This window comes from Drosophila takahashii, chromosome X (assembly GCF_030179915.1).
Source record: "Drosophila takahashii strain IR98-3 E-12201 chromosome X, DtakHiC1v2, whole genome shotgun sequence".
Lineage (NCBI taxonomy): Eukaryota > Metazoa > Arthropoda > Insecta > Diptera > Drosophilidae > Drosophila > Drosophila takahashii.
The window spans coordinates 21,036,372-21,060,106 of NC_091683.1; the positions used below are offsets into that span (position 1 = coordinate 21,036,372).

The window sequence follows — 23,735 nt, forward strand, 5'->3', positions numbered from 1 at the left end:
ACTCTTATTTATTCGGCAAATTTTAAAGAGTGACATTATTTTTGTAACTAAAAATTCTTCTTATCCTTCCTGCTGTATCAGGTTTTTTGAAAATTGGAATTTGGTTTCTATCTACCAATCCTCATACAAAATTCTTCAGTTTTCTCAAACTATGCATTTTAAAATTAAGTAAGCAGAGGTTGCATCGAACCCCGCTGTTAGCCCTGTTGCTCGCTGTTAAGTGCCAAAAGACGGCTTGGAACTGCCGCGAACATGTTGCCTCGCTTTGTTTTGTTCGAGGACAGCCGGCGTGGCCAAAGAAGTCGCATTTCTGGATCGAGCTCGCACTTCGTTCCGTTCGTTCGTACCGTTCGCTTCGCAGCGGCGGAAATACCAAGTATCTTGCAGATACAGATACTTCTCGAGACCCGAAGACGAGAATCTCAATACAAAACCCAAACAAATCGAAACATATTCAAATACAATTATTTTTTTTTTGGTGCAAACGCAAGCCAAAAAATACATTTTGGTGTGGATTACCAGTGGAAAAGTGAGTGCTAAAAATGGATTAAATAAAAATAAAAAAAAAACAGCCCAAACAAAACCAAACAAGCTGAAAATTATAACTCAACGATTATGGATTAGTGCCTGTGATTGTTCAGAATCGGTTGAAAAATATAAATATACACAGTTTATAGAACTAAGGAGCCCGAGATAAATATAATATATAAATATAAATGTGAGTAAAAAACAATTAATATGTAGTTAGTTGAATGTGAAGAAAACCCCATTGTTTTGGTTTATTTTTGTTCGTGTGCCAACTGCAACAGCTGCTCCCTCACTTTGACCTTTTCGCTTGATTTTGTTTTTAAAATACAGTTCGCCAAATCCCCGCCCCTTTTGGCCCCACAAAAGTTTCGCGTTTTGGCCACTTTGACATTTTGGCTACCAGTGTGTTGGTCTGTGTGTGGTTTTGTCCTAGAAAAATAGGAGTTTTCATGTTGAAATGGAGGAAAAAAAAGATCTGATCGAAAATGGGTTAACGTGATTTAACAACTAATCATTGTCTTATTATATTAAATTTTTTAAATCCGTTTCTTACTCTAAAGAAAACATGACTTAAAGTTGGTTGTGAATTTATCAAAATTCTTAGTTGTAAAGAAAAATTTTAATTTGGTTTTTAAACTATGGGGAAAATTATTAGTTTGTAAATAGATTTTTTAATAATTGAGGAAATTTAATTAAAAGACATATGGGCACTTCCAAAATGTCGCTCGGGACATTTGCACACCTTTAAAGTTGAAAAAAAATTGTAAAACAATGGATTTTAATTTTAATTATGGGCTTTTCTTTTCACTCTTCCCAAGCTCTATTTTTGGTAAAAATCTTGATTTTGTACCACTTTTAGTTTTTAAGATATCGGTAAAAAACTGCCGTATTCGCTCGGGACAAAAATAGAAGTGGATTTCGGGGAAGTTCATACAACACCAGAAATTAGCGAATTCTGATGGAATATTTTAATGCGATTTTTTTTAGAATGTTGTTCAAACATGTCGCTGTGAAATGCTTTTGGTTTCACTCAAAAATTCTTTGCCGTTTTTTTTTTATGCAGTTTCAACCACATTCGCTCGGGACATGTCGCTCGGGACATTTTTTCCGACTGTTTTGTAAAGCGGATTTCTTTACCTCTATCTCTCAATTGCTGGATGTTTTGCTTTTAACTTAATAGTTTAGTATGTGAATGAAGCATTCAGTACAGAAAAATGTCACATATTAGCATTCCTATAGGATAAATTAACAATAGAAGACAGGTCCAAAAAATAACAAAAAAATAGCCAAAAACTGATTTTTGCGTATATTGGTGGGGTTTGTCATAAAAATGATCAAACTATACTCTAAATTTGTAGTTAAGCTCAGTATCCAACTAATTAGAAACTAATATCGGGGCAAAATCATGTGGAAATATGTTTTATTCAAGTTTCAAGGTTTTTGGCTTGGTGGACTTTTTTTTGGAAGTGCCCATATAAATTGTGGCATAAAAATAAAACTAAAATTGTTTGATTGTATTCCTTTAAAGCTTTAAATAAGAACCATTATCTTTGCTTTTGGTTAATTGTTTATTGATATAAGAAAACAATCTTGTCACTTTGAAGCTCGACCAATTGGAACTTTACTTTCCCCTCTAAAATAATAGATCTTCCTCTCCAGACCTTGGACACCTAATTAACTTCTTCTGACCATTCCACCCAAGAGCATCTTCGGAACAAAAAGTGCTCTGCTTAACTGATTCGATCTTTGCTTTCCTTGGTTTTGCATGATTTATGATTACGATTTCAAACAAAAAAGTTGAAAACAGAAAAAGTAATAAACAAGAGAACGATTAGCATTCCTTGAGCATTTAAGTTGAAAATTTAAAAAAAAATGAAAAAACTTGTATGGTCAAAGAAAACGTGTTTTCCTGCACTGCAATAATATTTTTTTTCGTAAATAACATACATTTATTTGTACAAACTAAAGAGTTAAAAAATACTGAAATATAAAAATGTTTATAAGCTTTCTGTTAAAATATGCTAAGCGTTAGCAAAATTTTGATATTATATGAAATTATTAATGGCATTCACTTAATTCAAATGACTATAAAACAGCAACCTCGAGTTCTTATCTGAATTATAGCCAATTTAAATCAAATGAGTTTTTTATCCTATGATAATTTCTTGAATTCGCATTTTTAAAAGTGATCTTGAAACGGTATTCAAGTTCTAAAATTTGTTTCAAAAATTAGTAATTAATATATTTTCATTCTGATGTTTTTGCCTTGTGTAACCAAAAGTACTCTGCCTCCAGCTGTGAATCGAGAAAATGTAGCTGGCAGCTTCGGTGTTAAAGACACAGATGCGAGTTGAAGAAGCTGCAGGCCCAGAAGCTTTACCAACACATCAAAAGGGCGCACACAGATACTCACACACACAGCTGCATATGTGAGTCTTCAGACTCACGCACCTGTCCCTTGTCATTAAAAAAAACAAGCAAAGTTTCAATCTTCTTCTTTGGCAAGCTAAGCTTTTACTTACGCATCTTCCATATATGTCGTATATAAACACGGTAAAAATATTTCTAACTTGGGGGATTTATTAAAATATTTAGCTGAAATTCCAAGAGGTGAATCCAGTACTCCTATATCTTTAAATAATTGAATATCAATCTTAGATGTTCTCTGAATAATTATAGTTTTCAAACTTTTAAATATTAATTTAAATTTATTGAGAAACGTTAGAGTACCTAAAATGATTATTATAAATTAGTATAATGATTTAAGAGTTAAAGTAATACTTAATGTTCAGTTAAAAAGCTAACTTAAGCTTCGTTTAAAGAAAAATGTTCAAAAAATTTCTAGAATTTCGCTCAGTGCACTCGAGAGTGTGTGCGTAGTTTTTGGTTTTTATAATTTGGCCCAATTTGCTGGCATTGCAAATTGCTAAAAACGTCTGAAACAATCGACAGGAGGAGAAAGGGGCGTTCGTTGAGGGACGGTGAGGGGGGCGTGGCAGGAAGTGCAACATGCTCATGTCGCATGCTGTTGTTGCCCCCCGTTTTTGCAGCATTTTTTGTTGCACTTTCTTGTTGCTTTGTTGCTTTCTGCTTTTTGCAGTTGCTATCGATTGGCGAGGCCGCATTTGTTGGATCGTTTTGACGCGTCCTCGTCAGCATGTCGAAACTTATTTTTCCTTTTCAATTTCGCCCTGCGATTTTGTATTTTTTTTAATCTTGCTGCCTGCCTGTCGCTTTGTTAGTTCTTTGCATGCCACAAATTATGTTCGGCACCCCCCTTTCCGCCTCCGCCCCTGGTTCACCTTGAGAGCGGAGCTGTCAGGCTTTTTGACAGTTTCTGCCGTATCGCTTCCACTGATTTGACTGCTCCACTCATCTTTTTTGCCCCCGTGGATTAAGGAAAGTATTCCGTTTAATGAGGCTTCTGGGTATTTAATATTATTTTAGGAATTTACTTACTTCGAATGCCATTTGCATCGGTTTCTCAGCTCCTCGCTGGAAAAGAAAAGCAGACGAGGGCATTCGAAAGGCAAACAATTTATCCCTTGGTTAATTTGGTTAATTGAAGACAATTGAGAGCCGCTTTGCAGTTCATTAAGCCTCATCAGCGTTTGAGAAATGGGAGGAGGGGGTCGTCCAGAATCCAACTCCATTTCCATCTATACTTCCAGATCTCCAGATCTGTTGTCTTGTCGCCAGACTAATTAAAATATTTGCACTCAAATGCTTAAGCAATAAATATTTGTCAAGCCATCATCATTATCGGGGGGTGGGGTGGGGGGTTCTCTGACCCCAAAAGCATAGCACTCTAGTGGGGAGGGGGCCATGGCAAAATGGAAAATGAAAATCTATGAGAGGCGGCATTTTTAAAGTGCGCCACTTTGGCCTGCATTTTTGATGAGCTTTAATGGCGCCGCCTTAATGCAAGTGAAGCATGCAGGGGGGGTTTCCCCCTCCACCACCCCCTCTCACTCGACCACCCTCCGCCCATCGAGAATGCCAATTAATAGTCATTGATGGGAAAAGTTGAATCCAGAGTGGAAAGACCGGGGAACTGAAGTGTGCCGTCGCCTTGAAAGGGGGGTGGAAATATTGCGGGGGGGTTTGAAATCCCCCTTGGTTTCGAGGGGGACAAAATGGGAAAACGGGCGGCCATGTGTGATTCCATTCCCTTGACTTTTCGGTGGTTGGCAGGCAGCCCAAAAGGAAAAAAAGAAAAGACCCAAGAAATTCGTATCTCAAATGGGGACAAACATCAAATTAGTCTAAAAATGAAAGAGGGTGATTTGCAGCGGGGAAGAGACCGAACTCAAATGGGCATAAAATTTCCTTATTGTCGGACAATAGTTGGGAATAAGTAGACAAAGTCGAGCGATGTATGGGCCATATGGCACAAAAAAGGAAGAAATATTTTGGAAAAGGGGCATTTTCAGAGCGGAAGATGAATAGAAGTGTCTGAAATGGGAGAAACAATTTTATTTCAGGCCTAATTAAATTTCAATGAAATAAATAGAAGATAGTTGCGTCCTTTAAACCGGTTCAGTGTGAAATAACTATTATAAATCATGTGAAGACTCCTCAGAAATATTCCATCCCCTTTAGAAACGATCCTTGGCGCTAATTAAGTTAATCTGCAGCACTCTCTTTTGAGTCCTCGCCAAATCCCCAGATTTGCACCCTCCTCCTGCTGCCAAGGAGCATTTTCATCAGCAATTGAACGCGACGCGAGCTGGAAGAAAAAAGCGCTCAGAAATTGAGAGAACTTATGAAAATGTTTTACAATATCCTTTTCGTGTTATTACAAGTGTACGTCCTTGTCGCCAGCTTTGTCAGAATGTCTGGCAACGCTTCTTGTGCGCATTTTCCCCCTCGATTTTCCCCCGCTAAGCGTCTTCTTAGTGTAGAACATCTTCACTCCTTTGGGGCGTCGTCAAGTTCGCGCTGCGTTTGAATATGTCATTACTCGTTTGGCCCCCGCCAACAATTTTCCCCAACAATGTTGACGCGTTGTCGCCCCTCACTCACCCACTAGCTATCCACCCATCCAGCGCTTTTCCACCCCGCTTTCCCGACGTGTGGGTGGTGGTGGTGGTGCGGGTTTCCTTTTCTTGGCCTGACTCCGCTTGGCCCGCCTGACGGAAGTGACAGTTGAACATTCATTCATTCATTCATTCGCTCGCCGGCTCATTCATTCAGCCAGCACTCAGAGAACCTCCTAAGAACCCAACCCCACCCAAAAACCACCCCGCGGAAGGGGAAAAATCAGGCAAGGCAGCCGGCGAACGGCGAACCATAAAGGAAAAGCGAGGCAGTCGCAAAAAATACAAGAACGTACGAAATTTCTATGGCAATTTGGCCAACAACGTGAAAAATATCTAGAGATGCCGACGTGTTGACTTGTATTTATGAGCTTAATCAGCTAAACCAATTTTAGGATTCTGCGAATTCTTCAGTAGTTCTAGAATAGAATATTTTTGGAAGTATATATTTGTGAGTTAAAAGATGTTAATTACATCTCGAGATTAAATAAAATGAACGCGAATTCTTGGGGTTTAAACAAAATTAAATGTAATATATTTTTGAGCTCGATCAGCTATATTAGTTTGAAGATATCATGAATTCTTTAGCATTATTTAAAGTGGGTTTTATACTTCAGAAAGAAAGAAAGTGATCGCGAATTCTTGAGATTCTTACAAAATAGGTTTTTGGTAAAATTTAAAAATGTTCCAAAATGTTTAAAATTTTTATATATGTGCATGATCCACTCACGCTGGCATCTCGAATGGAAAAGAAGTAACCATGTGCGATGTCTTCGTCTCCGTCTTCTGGGCGGAAACACAACGCAATGACTGAACGGAAGTTTTTTGGAAGCGCATAAAATTATTATGGAGTCGTCCTCCACGGTCTCCTCTCTTTCCCTCTTCTCCCTCAATCCGTATCTGTATCTGGATATATGTATGTATCTTTTTTGCTGCCTTCGAGGACGTGGCGCGTCAATTGAGAATTCGAGTCCAGGACCTTAGCCTCCGCTGGCACTTCATAGTCCTGCCGCAGTCAGCTTTTTATGGCTCTCCTTTTTCCTTTGTGAATTCACTTTAGTTCGCCGGCTTGGCCCGACTATCTCTATCTCCTTTTTGCCGTATTATTTTTATGCGCAAATTTAATATTTACATTTAGCCAAAGTGGATTTCGGGCTATCGTTGACTCTGCTCGGGCTTTTGCTTTTGCTTTTACTCTGGCTTTTTCTTGGGCCGGGGCATTTTTATCAACTGACAACTTCTGACCGCAGAATGTTCCCGTCCTCGCAGATTCGCAGATGTATCTGCAAGATAAACAAGAACAAGCCAAGAAGCAGAACAAGCCGGAATAAAATGGCATTTAGATAAGCCCGAAAACTTTGGACAACGCTCTGAGGTAAAGAAGAGAGGAGGGAGGCTCTAGTTCTCCACTTTTACTTCTACATGTGAAATACTTGTGGTCTACGAGATGAAAATGCCGGAGCGATGATAGCCGGCAGATGGTCAACGAATGCCGAGATCTTGGGAAAATCCAGTCGGAAACATGCCAAGTCGCTTCGAATTACAATTAAAATAGGCGGAGAGCATGGTGGTTGAAATTAACTATTTAAGGCAAGGGAAAAGGAATGAAAGTTGGGAAAAGAATTCGAAGAACTTTTAATAATACACGGGGAAAAATCTTAAGACTACACATAAAAAAAAACACTACGCATATCGTTTTTACCATGCAATACTGGTTAAATTGATATTAAATAATATATTTTGCCGATTTATCTCCTTCGGAGATACATTATATTATTTTAAACTTTCTGTTGGGTTGAACTTTTGACACTAAAACTTCATTTTGGTGGCCCAGTGGGGGGAGTACCAAAAAAAGGATACTTTTAGCGGGGCTTCTAATAAATAATTCATTTGCCTGGGACTATGAGTCATTATGCAACAACCCCAACGGCTGCTCTAGTTTAAGTTTCGATTTTATTTATATTTTTTTTGGGACAACCACCGAAAATAAGGAATCGCAGTCGCCCACCCCATGGCACTATGAGTCATCGTCATCTGGCAGGAAAACAGAAAACAGGACACCCCCGCCGAGGATTAGCAGCTGACTTTGGTCTACGGAGAAAACAGCTGACGGGGTGCTTTTCCTTCCTTCCTTTTTTTATTCGTTTTCCCCACCTCGGCTGGATTTCTCGATATTCCCTTTATTTATTTCCATTTTTTATCCACGCTGCTGAATTTGTAAAGCATTTCCAAGTACACGAGCGACAAACAGGCAACCACTTAACGCTTGTTGCCACATTCAGAGCTCCGTTCCGTTCCAGCTGTCCTGTCCCGAAAGTCCTGCCGCCTGCCTCCTGAAGTGCGTTCAAAGCCGGGACACGGGACACCACCCCACGGAGCCAACCCACCCCCCCACCAGCCAAAAAAAAATATATAAATAAAAAACAACACAGAGACAATCGCCTGATTCGGCTTTCGTGCCACACACGTTTTGTACTTTTTCATTTTTTGTGTATTTATTTGTATTGTATTGCATGTTCTGTCTGTGTTTGTGTACCTCCGCCCCTGAAAAGAAGGGGGTTCGGCCTCCTGCCCCCTGCCCGCCGAAAGACCTTAGGCATGCAAGGATATAATCGAGAGCATAGCCAACGGAACCCTCCATGAATCATGTCCGTCGCTTTATCAAACTAGAAAGGGGGTTAAAAATGCCCTGTGAAAGGGGGGTGAAAAGGGGGTTTACCCCTTATCTGTGGTTATATTTACAGGTCTGTGGACCCCCCGAAATGCAGGCATCAATTTTTCAATTTGTTTGGAGTCCTGGCACGCCAGTCGAAAATATTGGGAATAACATCCTCGATTTAACAGGGCTGCATTTCGGGCAATTTAGAGTCGTAAACAACATAATTTGTTAATAAATTATTAAGTTAAATAGTTTGTTCTATTATTGATGACCTCATTCACTCGAAATGCTTTTAGCCCAAAAATATCCTAATGTTGAACTGCATATTGTACCATTTGATTCGGGAAGTTTCATTAATAAATTGCTACTGCTGGCCATATTTGCCGGCAATAAATTTTCATTGCAACAATTACCAAAGATCATAATAGAAAATTAAGTAGAAAGGGACTGTCAGCCATAGGGGAAAAATTGGGGAGCCAGAGAACGTTGCATAAAAATGTCGATTGTTGACTTTTTATGCGAAATATGCGTGATTCCCTGCAAGTTTTTCGCCTGCGGCCAGGATGAAAGTAGTGAGGAGTGTGTGGTTGAGGGAACTGCGGGTACATAATGTCTAATAAACATTTTGTGCCCTATAAAAGAGCAATGAATGCGGAAGAACGTCGCTGCCAAACACGGCCTGTGCGTGTTTATGGCCAAGATGAAGACGAACAACATTAGGGCCAACAGAGGCATTAGCCGGAACAATTAATACGTACAGAGGCAAACAAATGAAGCGGCACAAGAACGGGAACAGAAACAAAACAAGAAAAAGAATTGAATTAATAATCTTACTTATGTTTTTACCCCCCGTTTTTCCCTCTTTTTGCAGATCTCAAGGCCCCAAGACAAACAAACTGAAAGGCGGAGAGAGAGGAAAAGGAAAAGTGAGAAAGTGACACTTGAGACTTGTGTTCTCCCATTAAAAAGGTGTTGAAGGTGAGTTGGTAAAGTAGATATAAAAATAAAATATTACTATAATATAATTTAGCTTTAATAACAATAATAATCTTTAATCCTGCCCAAAAACGCTTCGAAACTTTAAAGATTCCCCCTTCCCAGAGACAATACAACTTCGATATGGACACATGACTGACATTACACAATGGTCATAACAAAACCCAACTCAAGTCGCAACCTCAAAAGAGGAGAATAATAAAGTACAATGGGCAGAGATACAGATACAAAAAGAATGGCCCACGCCAAGCCCGCGAATATGTGGCAACCCTGGCCCACCAGGGTAACCCCCCACCCTCCTATTGGGTTCGGGTTCGGCGTCCATAATAATTAGTTATAATCGGATTTAGTTAGAGGCAAGCGACCGAAGGTGTCGCCCGTTGTAGTTGTCGTTGTTCTCGTTGTATCTTTTTGTTGTCACAGTGGTTGCAACACCACCACCACTCGAGCTCCCAAACTGGAATACATATATATATGAACTTATTGAGATACACCGCCCACACACCCAATCGTGTAACGGTCGACCACAAGGCAATCAAATGGAAAAGCCAGCGAAAACGAAAGAAAAACTGACAGCGGCGAGTGGGTCGTCGAATCGTTACTATATATCTGTATATCTGCGAATGTCCCAGTATCTCTGGATCGTACCTGCATCTATATATCTGTATCTGTATCTCTGCACCTCTCCGTTCGTGTTCATTATTACCGCTCTATTCTAACACGTTTGGTTTTTCCAAGAGAGCGGAGGGGGAAGTTCGGGGCTAAAACCTGTATGGGAAAGGTCCCGCTCTTGTTTATTGAATTGATTCGTATTTGTGTGGAGCCTCTCTTCTTTTTTGGGACGATTTAAAATAGGTTTCGTCTCTCCATCGCTTTCCTCTTTTTTTCTTATTTTTTTGTGTATTTTTTCGGGGCCTGCAACGCGACTGCAGTGTCATGTGGTGGGGATATAACTCAATTAGCTGCATGGGGAGAAGGAAATGGGGGATACTGACGGCCGGACAAAAGAATAAGCCCGAGATGAGGTAGCCAGCGGAGATTGTTTATTTTTTGGGTTCGGTTAGGTTTTGGGGGACAGGTACCCGTTCCCCATCCCGAAACAGTGACAGCTGTCAGGTGAGGGTTTTACGGATTCGTTTTTAGTTCTTTTTTATTTTCCTGGTCAGGCAATTGTCGTTGTGGATGATAATTTGAAATGAAAACATTGCCTATGGGAACTCGGTTTGTTGTGGAGTTCGGGCCAACGAAACGTGGTATGGTGTTTAGTTAGACGGCACATTGACAAGTGCGTGACGCTGGTTGTAATTGTCGCTGGGCGTTAGAAAGTTACCTCAAGGAACTGGAGTTGTAGTGGAGATTTCGTGGGGAAATTTGGTATGCTACTTTGTTAAAACATAAAAAAGTATATAAAATAAAAAGGAAATAATTTAAAAAGCTTTTCATAAAAATTCTCAAATATCTCCTAATTAAAATCCTTTAATTTTATAGATATATGGCTTACTGGTTCCTAACCATCCAATTAACCCCAAGTTGTCCAACTGTAATTTCATTAAACAACAGTCCTAAACTCGCTGTAAGATCCCCACACCAAGGCGCCCAATAAATATCTGTGTTTACCATCTGACGTCTATTCAAATAGTGTCTGGTCAAGTGCCGCTTTCGAAATCATTTGCCAATAGCATCGCATGGGCTCTGAGCCCAGACTCCTCCGGTGGGTTTTCGTTGACTTTTTTATACTTTTATTTTTATTTTGGGTTTTCGGATTGGATCGATCTATGTCAAAGTGGCGGCCCACACGAAAAGCGGGGAGAAATAAAACGAGATGGTTGGAAATGAAATGAAATGAAAAAATGTCGGTGTGTGGGCGAACTTGGACTTGGAATGGAACTCGAATGGAGCATAAAATATGTTAATAAGGCTTAAAGTTATACAAATCTCGACTGGCTGGCCGGCTTGGCTGGCTTTTTGGCTTTCTGGCTGTGTCGATCGCTTGTAATACAAAACCATAAACATGAATTTGAAAAAAATGCTAAACGTAAAGTGGAGAAGCTGCTGCGGTCTCGCTGGGGAACCCAAAACCAAAAGCAAAACCCCGACTAAACCCAAGTTGAAGCCAGCTGGCTTGCTGGCTTGTCATTGTTGCAGTGTCTTTTCTTGGCCTGGCTTAATTTCCTGCTGCTCGACTTCAACTTGTTTCTTGTGCTTCTTCGCAGCTTCTCCCCTTTCCAGTCAGCCGAAAAAAAAGAGGAAAAAATCGAAATAATATAACCACACACACAAAAGAGCGTACAAAAAACACAAAAACAACCACGAAATCAGTTAAGTTCAGGTGTTCAATTTACTGATTGAAATTCTGCTCCGATGTGGCCAAGCAACTTTCATTCGATCTGCTCCATTCCCCAAGCCCATCTCCTTTATACATAGCTATATATTGTATGTATATATCTTTTTCTTATGATTTTATTTGGAGTTTCGGCTGCTGGGAGTTCGATTCATAATTTTATGCCTGGCCATGTCGGGAATTATGTTAGAATTATGCTAATGAGAGTCCGATCGAGCCGAGATGCTTTAATTATACACGGCTAACAAGTTTTTCCACCCCCTCGCCCTGTTTTAACCCCGCGGAGCTTGAAGAATTGATGAATAACTTAACTCGTTCTCCTGGGTGAGCTGCACTTGGTCATTATATTGGGGCAAGACGAAGTCGCGGATTGATTCGATTAGTGTTATGAAATCCGAGCTGGGCTTCAAGTTTCGTTTTTGGGTTTGTTGATCTAGGGGATTGATCGAGTTTTGTGAAGCAGCTACCGCTAGGCAACACTGCTTGATCACGTTTTGCAACACTGTTTCTTTTGTTGCGTAATTAAGTAAAAAACTGGAAGCCAAATAGGTGTCATAATTAATAACAAAAATAAAATAAATAAAAACAATTTGCCAAACTTTTTCAATGAAGTGTTTAAAATGTAATAAGTATTTTCCAACACTGAACCCCTTAATTACTGGCCAACACTGTCTGTTACTTTACTCATAGTCACTTAACTCCCATTGATAATTATCAGTGACTCTTTTTTTAAGGATGAGCGATGACCTTTTTAGCCTGCGTTTACTGTTCCCTTAAGTTGTGCTGACTTTGGCCAAAAACTTCTGGTGTGTGGCCCATTAATAGGCGATTTAAGTTTATTTTTTGCCAGTTGCCTTTTTATTGACACTGAAGCGGGGGGAATGGGAGTCCCGAATCCCGAATTCCGAGTCCTGGTGCCCCAATTTTGCCCCAGGACACACATTTGTGTCGTAATCAGAGATGGCAGAGCCGAGCAGGAAGGAGAGGGTCAATTGAATCCCGGCCAGTCATCATCATCCTTTGACTTTGACTTTCCGTTGGCTTTCTCCTTTTGCCACTTAGCCGTTGCCTTTTAGTTGATTTGTTCGAGCAAACAAATTGTCAACGGTGAAGGGGGAGGAGTAGAAGGGGTTTTGGGGCACCCACCCACCCACACAGACATACGCACAAATTGATTTTAATTGTTAAGCATTCCCTTTTTTAATTGTCCTAATCTTTGCTGAACCCTGGACCTCGACCAATATCCTTTATGCCTTTTCCGGTTATCCCCAAACCCTTTGCTCCTGTCCCTTTTTCCCTTCCGCTTGTTGCCTTTTCCATTTTGTCAGCAAAAGTCCTTTAAGTAGCCTTCCTTTCGGCCGAGCTTTTTTCCTTCTCTTTTCTCTTCTTTTTTTTTTGGTGAAGGGTTAACCGGTCCCTTAGGGCGATGGCATGTGAGTGTGCGAAAGAGAGGGGGGATAGGTGCGACAGAGACAGATGGAGGAGTCCTCAAGTACAGTCGACACTTTAACTGACAGTTAAAGTTGAGTTTTCGGTTTGTTTTGGGCAACTTGGAGGCTGCTGGGACAGCTTACTCAGGCAAACAGAAAGCCAAAGGATGTGTGCCACACATTCACTTACTTTGCAGCGAATAAACTTGCTTTCGGGGTTATTGACTTTGATTTTCTAGCGGAAAACTTCTATTTTATTAAAATCTTATTTAAAAAGCAAATAACTACTTAAATCGGACGAGACTGTACCTTGTAAAATTTAATATTTCATGTTAATCAGCTTTTGTCAAAAGAAAAAAAGAATTTTATTTAAAAAAAATTAGTTATTTAAGTTCCATGAAAGAGAATAAAAATATAAATAAATATAATATTCAATTTTATTTTGCTGAATCTTTTCAATACCTGCCGATCGCTTATTCAGTCGACAGACGGACAAAAGCAGATTGCCACGCCATTGGTGAGGATAATTCCCCCGATTTCGATGCCACAATCTGGGACTTAACCCCTCTCCCCCCTCCCTCACTCCGCTTCACTCTTAACCCCACGCTGCCAATCACTGGCAAACAGAAAACTCCGATGGCAAGAAAAACATTTCCGCTGCGAACGCTTTCCGCTCCAGTTTTCAATTTTCGCAGCTCGAGCAACACAGAGATACAGTAATTATTTTCAGGCGACGCTTATCACACATAAATCTTGACTCCCCGGCCCGCCGATCTGAAACCGAACCGAACTGAACCGAGCTGAACTGAACCAATCCAATCCCATACCATCCCCATCCCCATCCCATCCAATCCAATCGATACTGCGGACTGCATGGGTAGATGGTTGCCTGTTTTGTCAGTCAGTCGGCAGTTGGCAGTTGGAAGTTGCCAGTTTTGCCAGTTGGCAGTTGGCAGCAACTTCCCCGGCCAACGGGCTTCCTTTCTGCAGCTTTCTGCCCCCCTTTTCGGACGCCCCTGGCCTCTGGCCCCTTTGGCTGACCACAAGATGCAGCTGCACTTATCCAGCATCCAACAGCATCCTTTAATGCCACAGCCCAAGCATCTGTTGTGATATTTATAGTTGCAAGTTGCAACTGGAATCGGGGGAACAGGTGCTAAGACGACGCCCGAGATCAAGTTGTCAGGCCAGAGCGAGAAAAAAGGGTTGCCAAGGTGTGCGAATATCGGCAAAAATCAGCGGTAAAGGGATCTTTATAAAAACAAAAAATAAATATATAAGAAAATATGAGAATTTCTTACTAATTCACAGAGTCACATTAAATATATAATTTGGTACACTTACGCTCATTGTTTTCTATTTTTTTTGTAACCCTGTTGGCCAGTGTAAAAAACGTAAACCAGTTTCCACGATCGCATTATTATCGCCAGTTCGCTTCGGTTATTAGATGCAAGCTGCAGCGGATGTGCGGCTTCCTTCGAGACTTTTGTCATTTACGGTTTATCTATCCCCCCTTTTCCAGCCCCACCCCCCTCGGCGACGCCCCTGGAGCTGCAACGGCTGCTCCTTCTAAGCACGTCGAAGTGGCTCTCATAAATCAATAAAGAAAGGCCCACCTGGTACAAATAACTTTGAAAAATTTATATTGAACACTCGCCTTGCTTCTTTCTCTTGCAAAAGTTTTTCGGCAGGTGGGCGGTGGGCAGGGGTGGTGAAGAGGGGTGGGCAAACGGGGGAAAAGGGGGGAGACACCCCACTTGAGCTTTAGTTTCCCGGGGAGAAAGAGAGATGGCCAGGCACTTTCCAACCAGATGGCAGCTGCTACTGTTAAGTCTCGGACTTGGCCAATGAGTGGAGTGATTTGTATTGTTGGCCAACCGACGCCCACCCCCTGAACCACCCACCCCCACAACCACCCACACTTTTCCTCCGGGTGGCGACTCGGAGCAGTTTTCGTGTATGACATGCCCTGGATATTGAGACAGTGACAGCGGAATGGGGAAAACAAATTAAAAGAGCCAAAAAGTGAAAGAATTTCAAGAGGAAAACATGATCAAAACGGAGCATTGTATTCCCAAATGGTCAGGAAAAAATATTAAAAGAGGAAAAGTAATCATCAGAATAGCTGGATAAATTATGGAATATTCTGTATTTCTTTCGTATCCATTTTTAAAAATTATTTAAGAACCACGCGATTTCTCCTGTTTACTTTACTAATTGGAATTATGCTAATGCATACAAAAATATATGTAATTCTCAGCTGTAAGATCAGGTTTTGCCGTAAATTCTCTGCAGGCCATAAAGTCAATTTCTTCCATCGATACGCTGGCCATCAACACTCTTTTTAGATCTCTTTTCCCCCAAAATAAAAAAACCGATATCTCGAAACAGATGAAACCGAATCTTTATCGCCCATAAAAGGCAAAAAGGGAAAAACTCCCTGTGAGCGTGTCTAAAATCGGTTTTAATTGGCTCGGCAAACGCGGCATTATCATCTTCAGCCGAAAGTCGGTGATGATTCGGAGATTTCTCCCACAGCCTCCACTGGATTTTGGATCTCGGATACAACTCTAATTTTGAGTAATTTTCAGGCCCCGCCTCCCGGATTTCTAGCCCTTCCGTTTTGTCTTTTCTTTATTTTTGAACGGAAGCCCGCTAATCTTTTGCCTCCGTTTGCATCTTTTTTGGGTTATTTTTTTATGGATCTCTCCTCTTCTATTATTTCATTTTCTGTTATAATTTCGTTTAATTTGAGGCGCCAATTTCCGTATAAATGCAATAAAAACAAATAATGGCGACGAACTACAAGAAAACGAAATTAGACAGACGGAAGCAGACCGAAAAAAATAGAAGAAACCCAAAAGTCCAAGAGAATATACAGAAATGGTAAAATAGTTGCCCAACAACTGGGAAAAATGCGTGAGAAAATTCCAAGGCAGCCGGCACCTGTACGGCGAACTGGAAAAGGGGGAAAAGTGCTGCTCGGAAAAGTGCTCTGGGAACGAAAGGTGCGGAAAGGCGGAAAAGTGGATAGCTGGAAAGGGAGAGTAGTGTAGTTTAGTACTTAGAGTCGAGATTGTGCTTCAAACACACAGTGGCAGTGTGGCTGCAATTTATTAGGCAAATCTCCTCGAAACGCAACTCGAGCTGAAAGTGGGGATTGAAGCTTGGTGGCTGGCATTAAGTGGTTAACAGGGGGAATTCAACCCAAGTGATTTCTATAAATCGCAGCAAATAAAGCAATCAATTGGCATTAGAGATCTGTGAAAAATAAAGAGAGAAATTTTATTATATATTTTATATTTAAAAAATAAATTTAAAAAAGTCCCATTTAAGTTTCGAATTCCGACTGCCTCAGTTTTTATGCTCGCTTTTTTCGAGGTTTTAATACTTGTGCTTTGCATATTCGACTCGGCACTTTGTGGGATATTTTCGCAAGATTTTTACACATTTGCCCCGTTTATGGGCGCCCTTTGTCGTAAACTGCGGCATTGCCCCGCGGCTTAAGCCTTTTCTGCGGTGGCTACCCTGCACCACCCTGAACCACCCTGAACCACTGACTAATTTGAATGTAATTCGTTTTCGGGGCTCACGTACGGCTGTCTGCTCTTGGAAAACATGAATAAAACCGAATAAAATGCGAATGAAAATAAAAATAAAAATGGGTACGGTACAAGAAAAAAACACGCGCGCCAACAGCGAACAATAAACGAACAATAATAAGTAATAAAACCCTGAGGCAATTGTAGCCCCCGAGCCCCTGCCCCACCAAAAAATTTGTTCAACAAAACGCGAAACGCGATAAAAAAAAACAACGACCAAAAAACGCAACAAAGCAAAACAAAGCGCATAAAAAGCACAGCAAATAAACAAATAGATACATGTGTGAACAAGAAGAAAAGACAATTTTGTTTCGGGGGCCCCATTATATTTATACTGGCGCCTGCTCAAGGCCTCCCCCAAGAAATCCAATCCGGTTTACCCGGCCTCTGTTGCACCCAAATCGCAGCTAATTGAAGGACTTTCAATGGGTCGGAGGTGTTCCGGATTGCCAAGCGATGTGGGAAGTGGTTCGCAAAAAAACAATCCACATTTGGGGAATTTAATTAAAGTTTAAGGTTGAGAAAATACAGAAACTGTTATAATTAATTAAAAAAATATTTTAAAGATAAAGTAAAAGATATAAAATAATATATAAAGTGTTTGATATATTAAAAAAATATCATATTCCATATTAATAAGTAAATACCTATAAAGTACAAAATATAAATAAATATATTAATTCTTTGAAATATTGCAAATTGATTATAAAAGAAATAGAGTAGTAAATACCCATAAAGTAAAAAAATTAATATAATAATTGTGTATTCTAACACTAATATTTCAATATTTTAAAAGGTATTTCAGCTAAATATGTAAAAATAAATTATAATTTAAAATCTAAATATTTATTAAAATAATCATTTCCTATATTTATCAAACCCCCTATTTGCATTTAAATTAAATCGAGTTTCTCTATCTTTTTAGCACCATGTTGCAGACGATGCAGCTGCTCCTGCTGGCCACCTTGGTGGGGATGGGGATGGTCGGGAGCTCGCCGTATACGAGCTACCAGAACCAGCGGTTCGCCATGGAGCCGCAGGACCAGACGGCGGTGGTCGGGGCCAGGGTCACATTGCCCTGCCGGGTGATCAACAAACAGGGAACGCTGCAGTGGACCAAGGACGACTTCGGACTGGGCACATCCCGGGATCTCAGCGGATTCGAGCGGTACGCGATGGTGGGCAGCGACGAGGAGGGCGACTACTCGCTGGACATTTACCCCGTGATGCTCGATGACGATGCGCGTTATCAGTGCCAAGTGAGTCCGGGTCCCGAGGCCCAGCCGGCCATCAGGTCCACCTTCGCCGGACTGACGGTGCTCGTGCCGCCCGAGGCGCCCAAAATCACGCAGGGCGACGTCATCTTTGCCACCGAGGACCGCAAGGTGGAGATCGAGTGCGTTTCGGTTGGCGGAAAGCCGGCTGCAGAGGTGAGTGTTTCTTATAAAAAGTTATAAAATGCCAAAGAAAATTTTCTAAGGTGTCTAAAAGTATGCAATAATAAGAAAAGTTCACTAAAAATATTTTGTAGCATACTTTTGAACACCTTTTAAAGAGATTTAAAAAATACATTGATTTAATTCTCTTTCAATGCCTTAGATTTTGTTGTAGTTATTATAAATCGGCATTAAATTGTTTAAAATGACTCCTTTCATCGCCAATTATTTGGCAGCTTATTGAACCAGCCATGAACCGCAATCCCCAACTTATCTCCCCTCCCGCAGATTACCTGGATTGATGGCCTCGGCACCGTGCTAACGGATAACATTGAGTACACGGTGATACCGCTGCCCGATCAGCGGCGCTTTACGGCCAAGTCCGTCCTGCGGCTGACCCCCAAAAAGGAGCACCACAACACGAACTTCACCTGCCAGGCGCAGAATACGGCGGACCGCACCTATCGCTCGGCGAAAATACGTGTCGAGGTGAGTAGTGGTAGTCCTCCGGCCAACAAAACCAGCAGCTGACCCCCCGATGGTCGTCCTGCTGACAGGTCATTGCAGGTTTTGCATGACCGCACTGGGGGGAAAAAAGTGTACTGATAAAGGGGTTGAATTTCAATTGAAACTGAAATATCAAACGATTTTAGAGAGTTTTGGTTAATAATTCCTAAGGATATTCAAAACATTTTTATTCAAATTTTTACAGAATTCTTAAGGAATACCAAATCGCTTTTAAATATATCTTAAAGTATGAAGCAAAATATTTTCCATGTTTTTAATATTTTTTAAATATTTTTGTGACTTTTTTCCGAAATAAAAATACCAGAAAGTTATGGAAAATAATATTTAAAATCTACTTACAAAACAAATATTGTTTTTAATAAAACTTGCTTTAATTTTCTAAACCCCCTCGAGTTCATCCGAACTTTTTCGAGTGTATCCTGCTGCCGCAGGCTGAGGTTACCTTATCTATAGTATGAACGGGGCGAAAGAGTGAGAGCCTGCTATCAGTTTTACGTGATGCGAGGCGATGCGGAAGTGTCGGTCCCCTTTCTTCCCGGCTCCTCCGACTCTTTCGACTCTTCCGACTTTCCCGAGGACAGCTGCAAGCCGGGGGATAGTATTTTTTGAATGGGCTTTTGTGCCGGACATGGTACGACACTGACGGGCTAATTCATGCCCGGACATAAAGGCGCCCATCATGGGTGCCCATCCACATTCCCCCAAATACCGAGTCCCGAACCCCTCATTTCGTCAGGCGGTGTGAAAGTGAGGAGCCAACAAAGACCTGACCTCAGCCCACTTGTCATTGGCCTGGTTTTTTGGGGAAATACCGGGGGAGGAGGGGGCGTCACATGTCCATGGCGCTGACAAATCCCTGACGAAGATGTCGGGCCAAGGAGTGTCGGGATTCCCAGCTGATTGAGCTGAATGAGGGCCAACTTGGAGCCAATGCATGGCTATTCCTTGACCAAAGAACAATAGCCTAAAGAAATTGTGTAGCACAACTCTACTTCAAAAAATGTTTTAGAAAATTTTCACAAATAATAAATATAAATTTTACTTGTGGATAAATTTTAATAGAAGAAATTACATATATTTTATTAATTGTTTGATTAGTTTTTAACATATACAACAAAGTATCTCAATTAAAATATTAATATTAAATCCAGTATTAAATAAAATAGTTAATAATGAAATATCATCCATTATTTTCTCCCTTTCCAGGTTAAATACGCGCCCAAGGTGAAGGTGAACGTGATGGGTTCGCTGCCCGGTGGAGCAGGAGCGTCCCTCGGAGGCGCAAGCGGCGGTTCGCATTTGGGCACCGGTTACCGGATTGTGGAGCACTCGCAGGTGCGACTGGAGTGCCGGGCAGATGCGAATCCCAGCGATGTCCGGTACCGCTGGTTCATAAACGACGAGCCGATCATCGGCGGCCAGAAGACAGAGATGGTAAGTGGCGCTCCTCCTCTGATTTTCCTGCATCTCTCGCGGGATTTTCTGTTGGCTGGGGAAAAAACTGGTTCGCATTCCACTTGGCAGGCTGGCGCATAATTAGAGCAACTATTGCGATTAAAATGCTGCCCCTGCTGTTGTATAATGTTGGCAATTATTGGAACCAGTTAGATCGCCACCGGAAAGGCCTAACGTTCCCACAATTAATAGCAACTGGAACTCATGGATCGACCCTCTCTCTCTCCCGTTTTTCCCCCTCTTCCAGGTGATTCGCAATGTGACGCGCAAGTTCCACGACGCGATTGTCAAGTGCGAGGTGCAGAATTCCGTGGGCAAAAGTGAGGACAGCGAGACCCTTGATATAAGCTGTAAGTAGTCCTGAATTTTGAATTATTTAAGGCTTTAATTTTGTTTGTGATTAAAGTGCCAACAATCAATACAAATAACTTTGATTAATGGCATTTAAATTAAAATCATTTAACGCATAATAATAATATTACATACATTTTAATTATTTTGTGAATATTAAATATACATGTAAAATATAAATAACCTATCCAAATTTTATATTATATTACTGAAACTTGTGCAACTGACATTTCATTGCTACACCGTTGTATTTACAAATCGTCGTTAAAGTAAAAAAAATCTAAAATAAAATAAACAAATATTTATAGACCGAAAATTGTTGACACCTACATTTGTGAATTTCCATAAGTCAACATCGTGCTGCTTCGGGCATCAAATTATTGGCAAAATCAAATTAAAGTTGTCTTTTAGTGGTTAAAATAGTCAAAAAACTAATAAAATAGGGGGAAAAAATATAAAAACATTTAAAATATTGTGTAAATTTAGTTGTCCTTGGGCTGAATTTATTTGAGGGTTTCTTTTTGTTTGTTTGTAAATTATTATGCAATATAAATTGTAGCGCACATTTAATATGTAACAGTTAAAACTATACATTTAAAGAAATTAAATTACCAGGATATTTATTTTGAAAACTTAGTTTCTTTTATTTAATAATTCATTTTTATAATTTTCTGAATTGAACCGCACATTAAATGAAAACATAAACATTCAATGAAAAACAAGAAATTGAAACACACATTAAATGTAACAATTAAAGCTATGGGTTAAATGTAAATTAAATTATCAGGATATTTATTTTAAATTGTATCTTATATTTAACATTTAATTTTTACAATTTTCCCATTGAATCCGATATTTAATGGGGTTAGTATTTTATAATATTTAATTTTTATAATTTCCCCATTTTACTTACAGATGCTCCCAGCTTCCGGCAGCGACCTCAGTCGATGGAGGCAGACGTAGGCAGTGTGGTGTCCCTCAGCTGCGAGGTGGACAGCAATCCGCAGCCGGAGATCGTGTGGATCCAGCATCCCAGCGACCGGGTGGTCGGCACCAGCACCAATCTCACATTCAGTGTGAGCAACGAGACGGCCGGTCGGTACTACTGCAAGGCTAATGTTCCCGGCTACGCCGAGATATCGGCGGATGCCTATGTCTACCTAAAGGGATCCCCAGCCATCGGCTCCCAGAGGACGCAGTACGGATTGGTGGGCGACACGGCCAGGATCGAGTGCTTTGCGAGCAGTGTACCCCGTGCCCGCCACGTCTCGTGGACCTTCAATGGCCAGGAAATCAGCTCGGAATCGGGACACGACTACTCCATCCTGGTGGACGCAGTTCCCGGTGGCGTTAAGAGCACCCTGATCATCCGGGACAGCCAGGCCTATCACTATGGAAAGTACAACTGCACGGTGGTCAACGATTATGGCAACGATGTGGCGGAGATTCAGTTGCAGGCAAAGAGTGAGTAGCCCTTAGATACTTTTAAACTATTATTATTACTTGAAAAAATATTTGGGATTTTATCAGGGATTTTATGGGTTTTTTTAATGGGAAAATCTTTTGTTAAAAACATTTACGATTTTGTCAGACCTTTTTGAATTTTTTATTTGATTAGCTGTTTGGTTTTTAGATAAAACTCGTTGTTTATTATATTATTTACATTTTTTTTTCAAATAAACAATTTTGTTGGGCTATTCATTCATGTTTCCGGCAAACAAAATTTTATTTAGTACTTTAAAAAAAGCATAAAATATTTTGCATTAATAAAAATATTATTTCCTTTATAATTTCATAAATGTATATTTTAGGGATAAATATTTAAAAAATTGTATTAAATAAAAGATATTATTTCCGGCATACGGGGATTTTCAGGATGTCGGACGTGACATTTTTCTGACTATAACTTTAAAAATAAAATTAGCGAACTAGGGATGCGATAAAAATATATAAATACTTCTCTAAATACAAAAAATTAAAAAAATATATTTCAAATTTTTTTAGCATTTGTAGATTTTTTTTTAGATTTATATTTCATTTCATAATTTTTAACCCGCATTTTCCGCTTTTCCCCTCCCTTGTGCCTTCGCAGAGAGCGTCTCCCTGCTGATGACGATTGTGGGCGGCATCTCGGTGGTGGCCTTCCTGCTGGTGCTCACCATCCTGGTGGTGGTCTACATCAAGTGCAAGAAGCGCACCAAGCTGCCGCCGGCGGACGTGATAAGCGAGCACCAGATCACGAAGAACGGCGGCGTGAGCTGCAAGCTGGAGGCGGGCGACCGGACCTCGAACTACAGCGACTTGAAGGTGGACATCTCGGGCGGCTACGTGCCCTACGGCGACTACAGCACCCACTACAGTCCGCCGCCGCAGTATCTGACCACCTGCTCTACGAAGTCGAACGGCAGCTCGACCATCCTGCAGAACAACCACCAGAACCAGCTGCAGTTGCAGCAGCAGCAGCAGCAGCAGCAGGGCCACCAGCACCACCACCAGCACCACCAGCCGACGACGACCCTGCCGATGACCTTCCTGACCAGCAGCGGCGGCGGCAGCCTGACGGGCAGCATCATCGGCTCGCGGGAGATCCGCCAGGACAACGGGCTGCCCAGCCTGCAGTCGACCACCGCCTCGGTGGTGAGCTCCTCGCCGAACGGCAGCTGCAGCAACCAGAGCACCGCCAACGGGGCCTCCGCCACCACCACCACCACCCACGTGGTGGTGCCCGCCAGCTCGATGGCCTTGAGCGTGGATCCCCGCTACAGCGCCATCTACGGCAATCCCTACCTGCGCTCCTCCAACTCCTCGCTGCTGCCGCCGCCCACCGCCGTTTAGGGTGGACCAGCGAGGCCACCAGCAGCACTGCCAACAACGACGACGACGACCCACTGAGCCACGCCAAGACTGATCTCACAAGGAACCGGGGCCGCTTTAGGGGGGATTCACTGTTGGTGGTGCGTTCTTTCAGCTACCAAAAATTCGAATTGCTTAGGTTTAGGCACTTAGCTCACACACATCTGATTATATAGACGTAATCGACGTAGCATCATCATTTCTTTAGTCCTTAGATCTAGGCTACTCTATTTTTTTTTCATTCGTATTTGTCGTTTTTGTGTTCTTAGCTTAAGGGTCTTGTAGTAGGCTAATACCCAGTTCGATCTAGAGAGAGACTAAGCTTCAAAGAATGAGTGTTAAGCATTTACAGAACAAAAACTTAAAAAGATTAGAGAGTTTTACTGCTTGTTGAGAAAACGCCTTAATGTAATGGTTAACTGATTGGTGATTTAACCTCCAGTTAAAAAATTGGGTTTTTGGGGCAGCGAGAACCGTTTTGAACTTGTTCTCAGCATTTGATTTTTTTCTACTTAAT

The 23,735-nt window shown here is 41.2% G+C and overlaps 1 protein-coding gene across 1 annotated transcript; it reads left to right on the plus strand.

Annotated features, from left to right (window-relative positions):
- The first annotated feature begins 341 nt into the window (after positions 1-341).
- rst (roughest) lies at positions 342-23,301 on the plus strand. The gene is made up of 8 exons (XM_017153730.3): positions 342-718; positions 9,098-9,204; positions 17,521-18,025; positions 18,320-18,520; positions 19,766-19,993; positions 20,262-20,364; positions 21,281-21,829; positions 22,458-23,301. Exons 3-8 carry the CDS (start codon positions 17,525-17,527, stop codon positions 23,198-23,200), a joined length of 2,325 nt encoding a protein of 774 aa, XP_017009219.2. The 5' UTR covers positions 342-718; positions 9,098-9,204; positions 17,521-17,524; the 3' UTR covers positions 23,201-23,301.
- Positions 23,302-23,735: the final 434 nt, after the last annotated feature.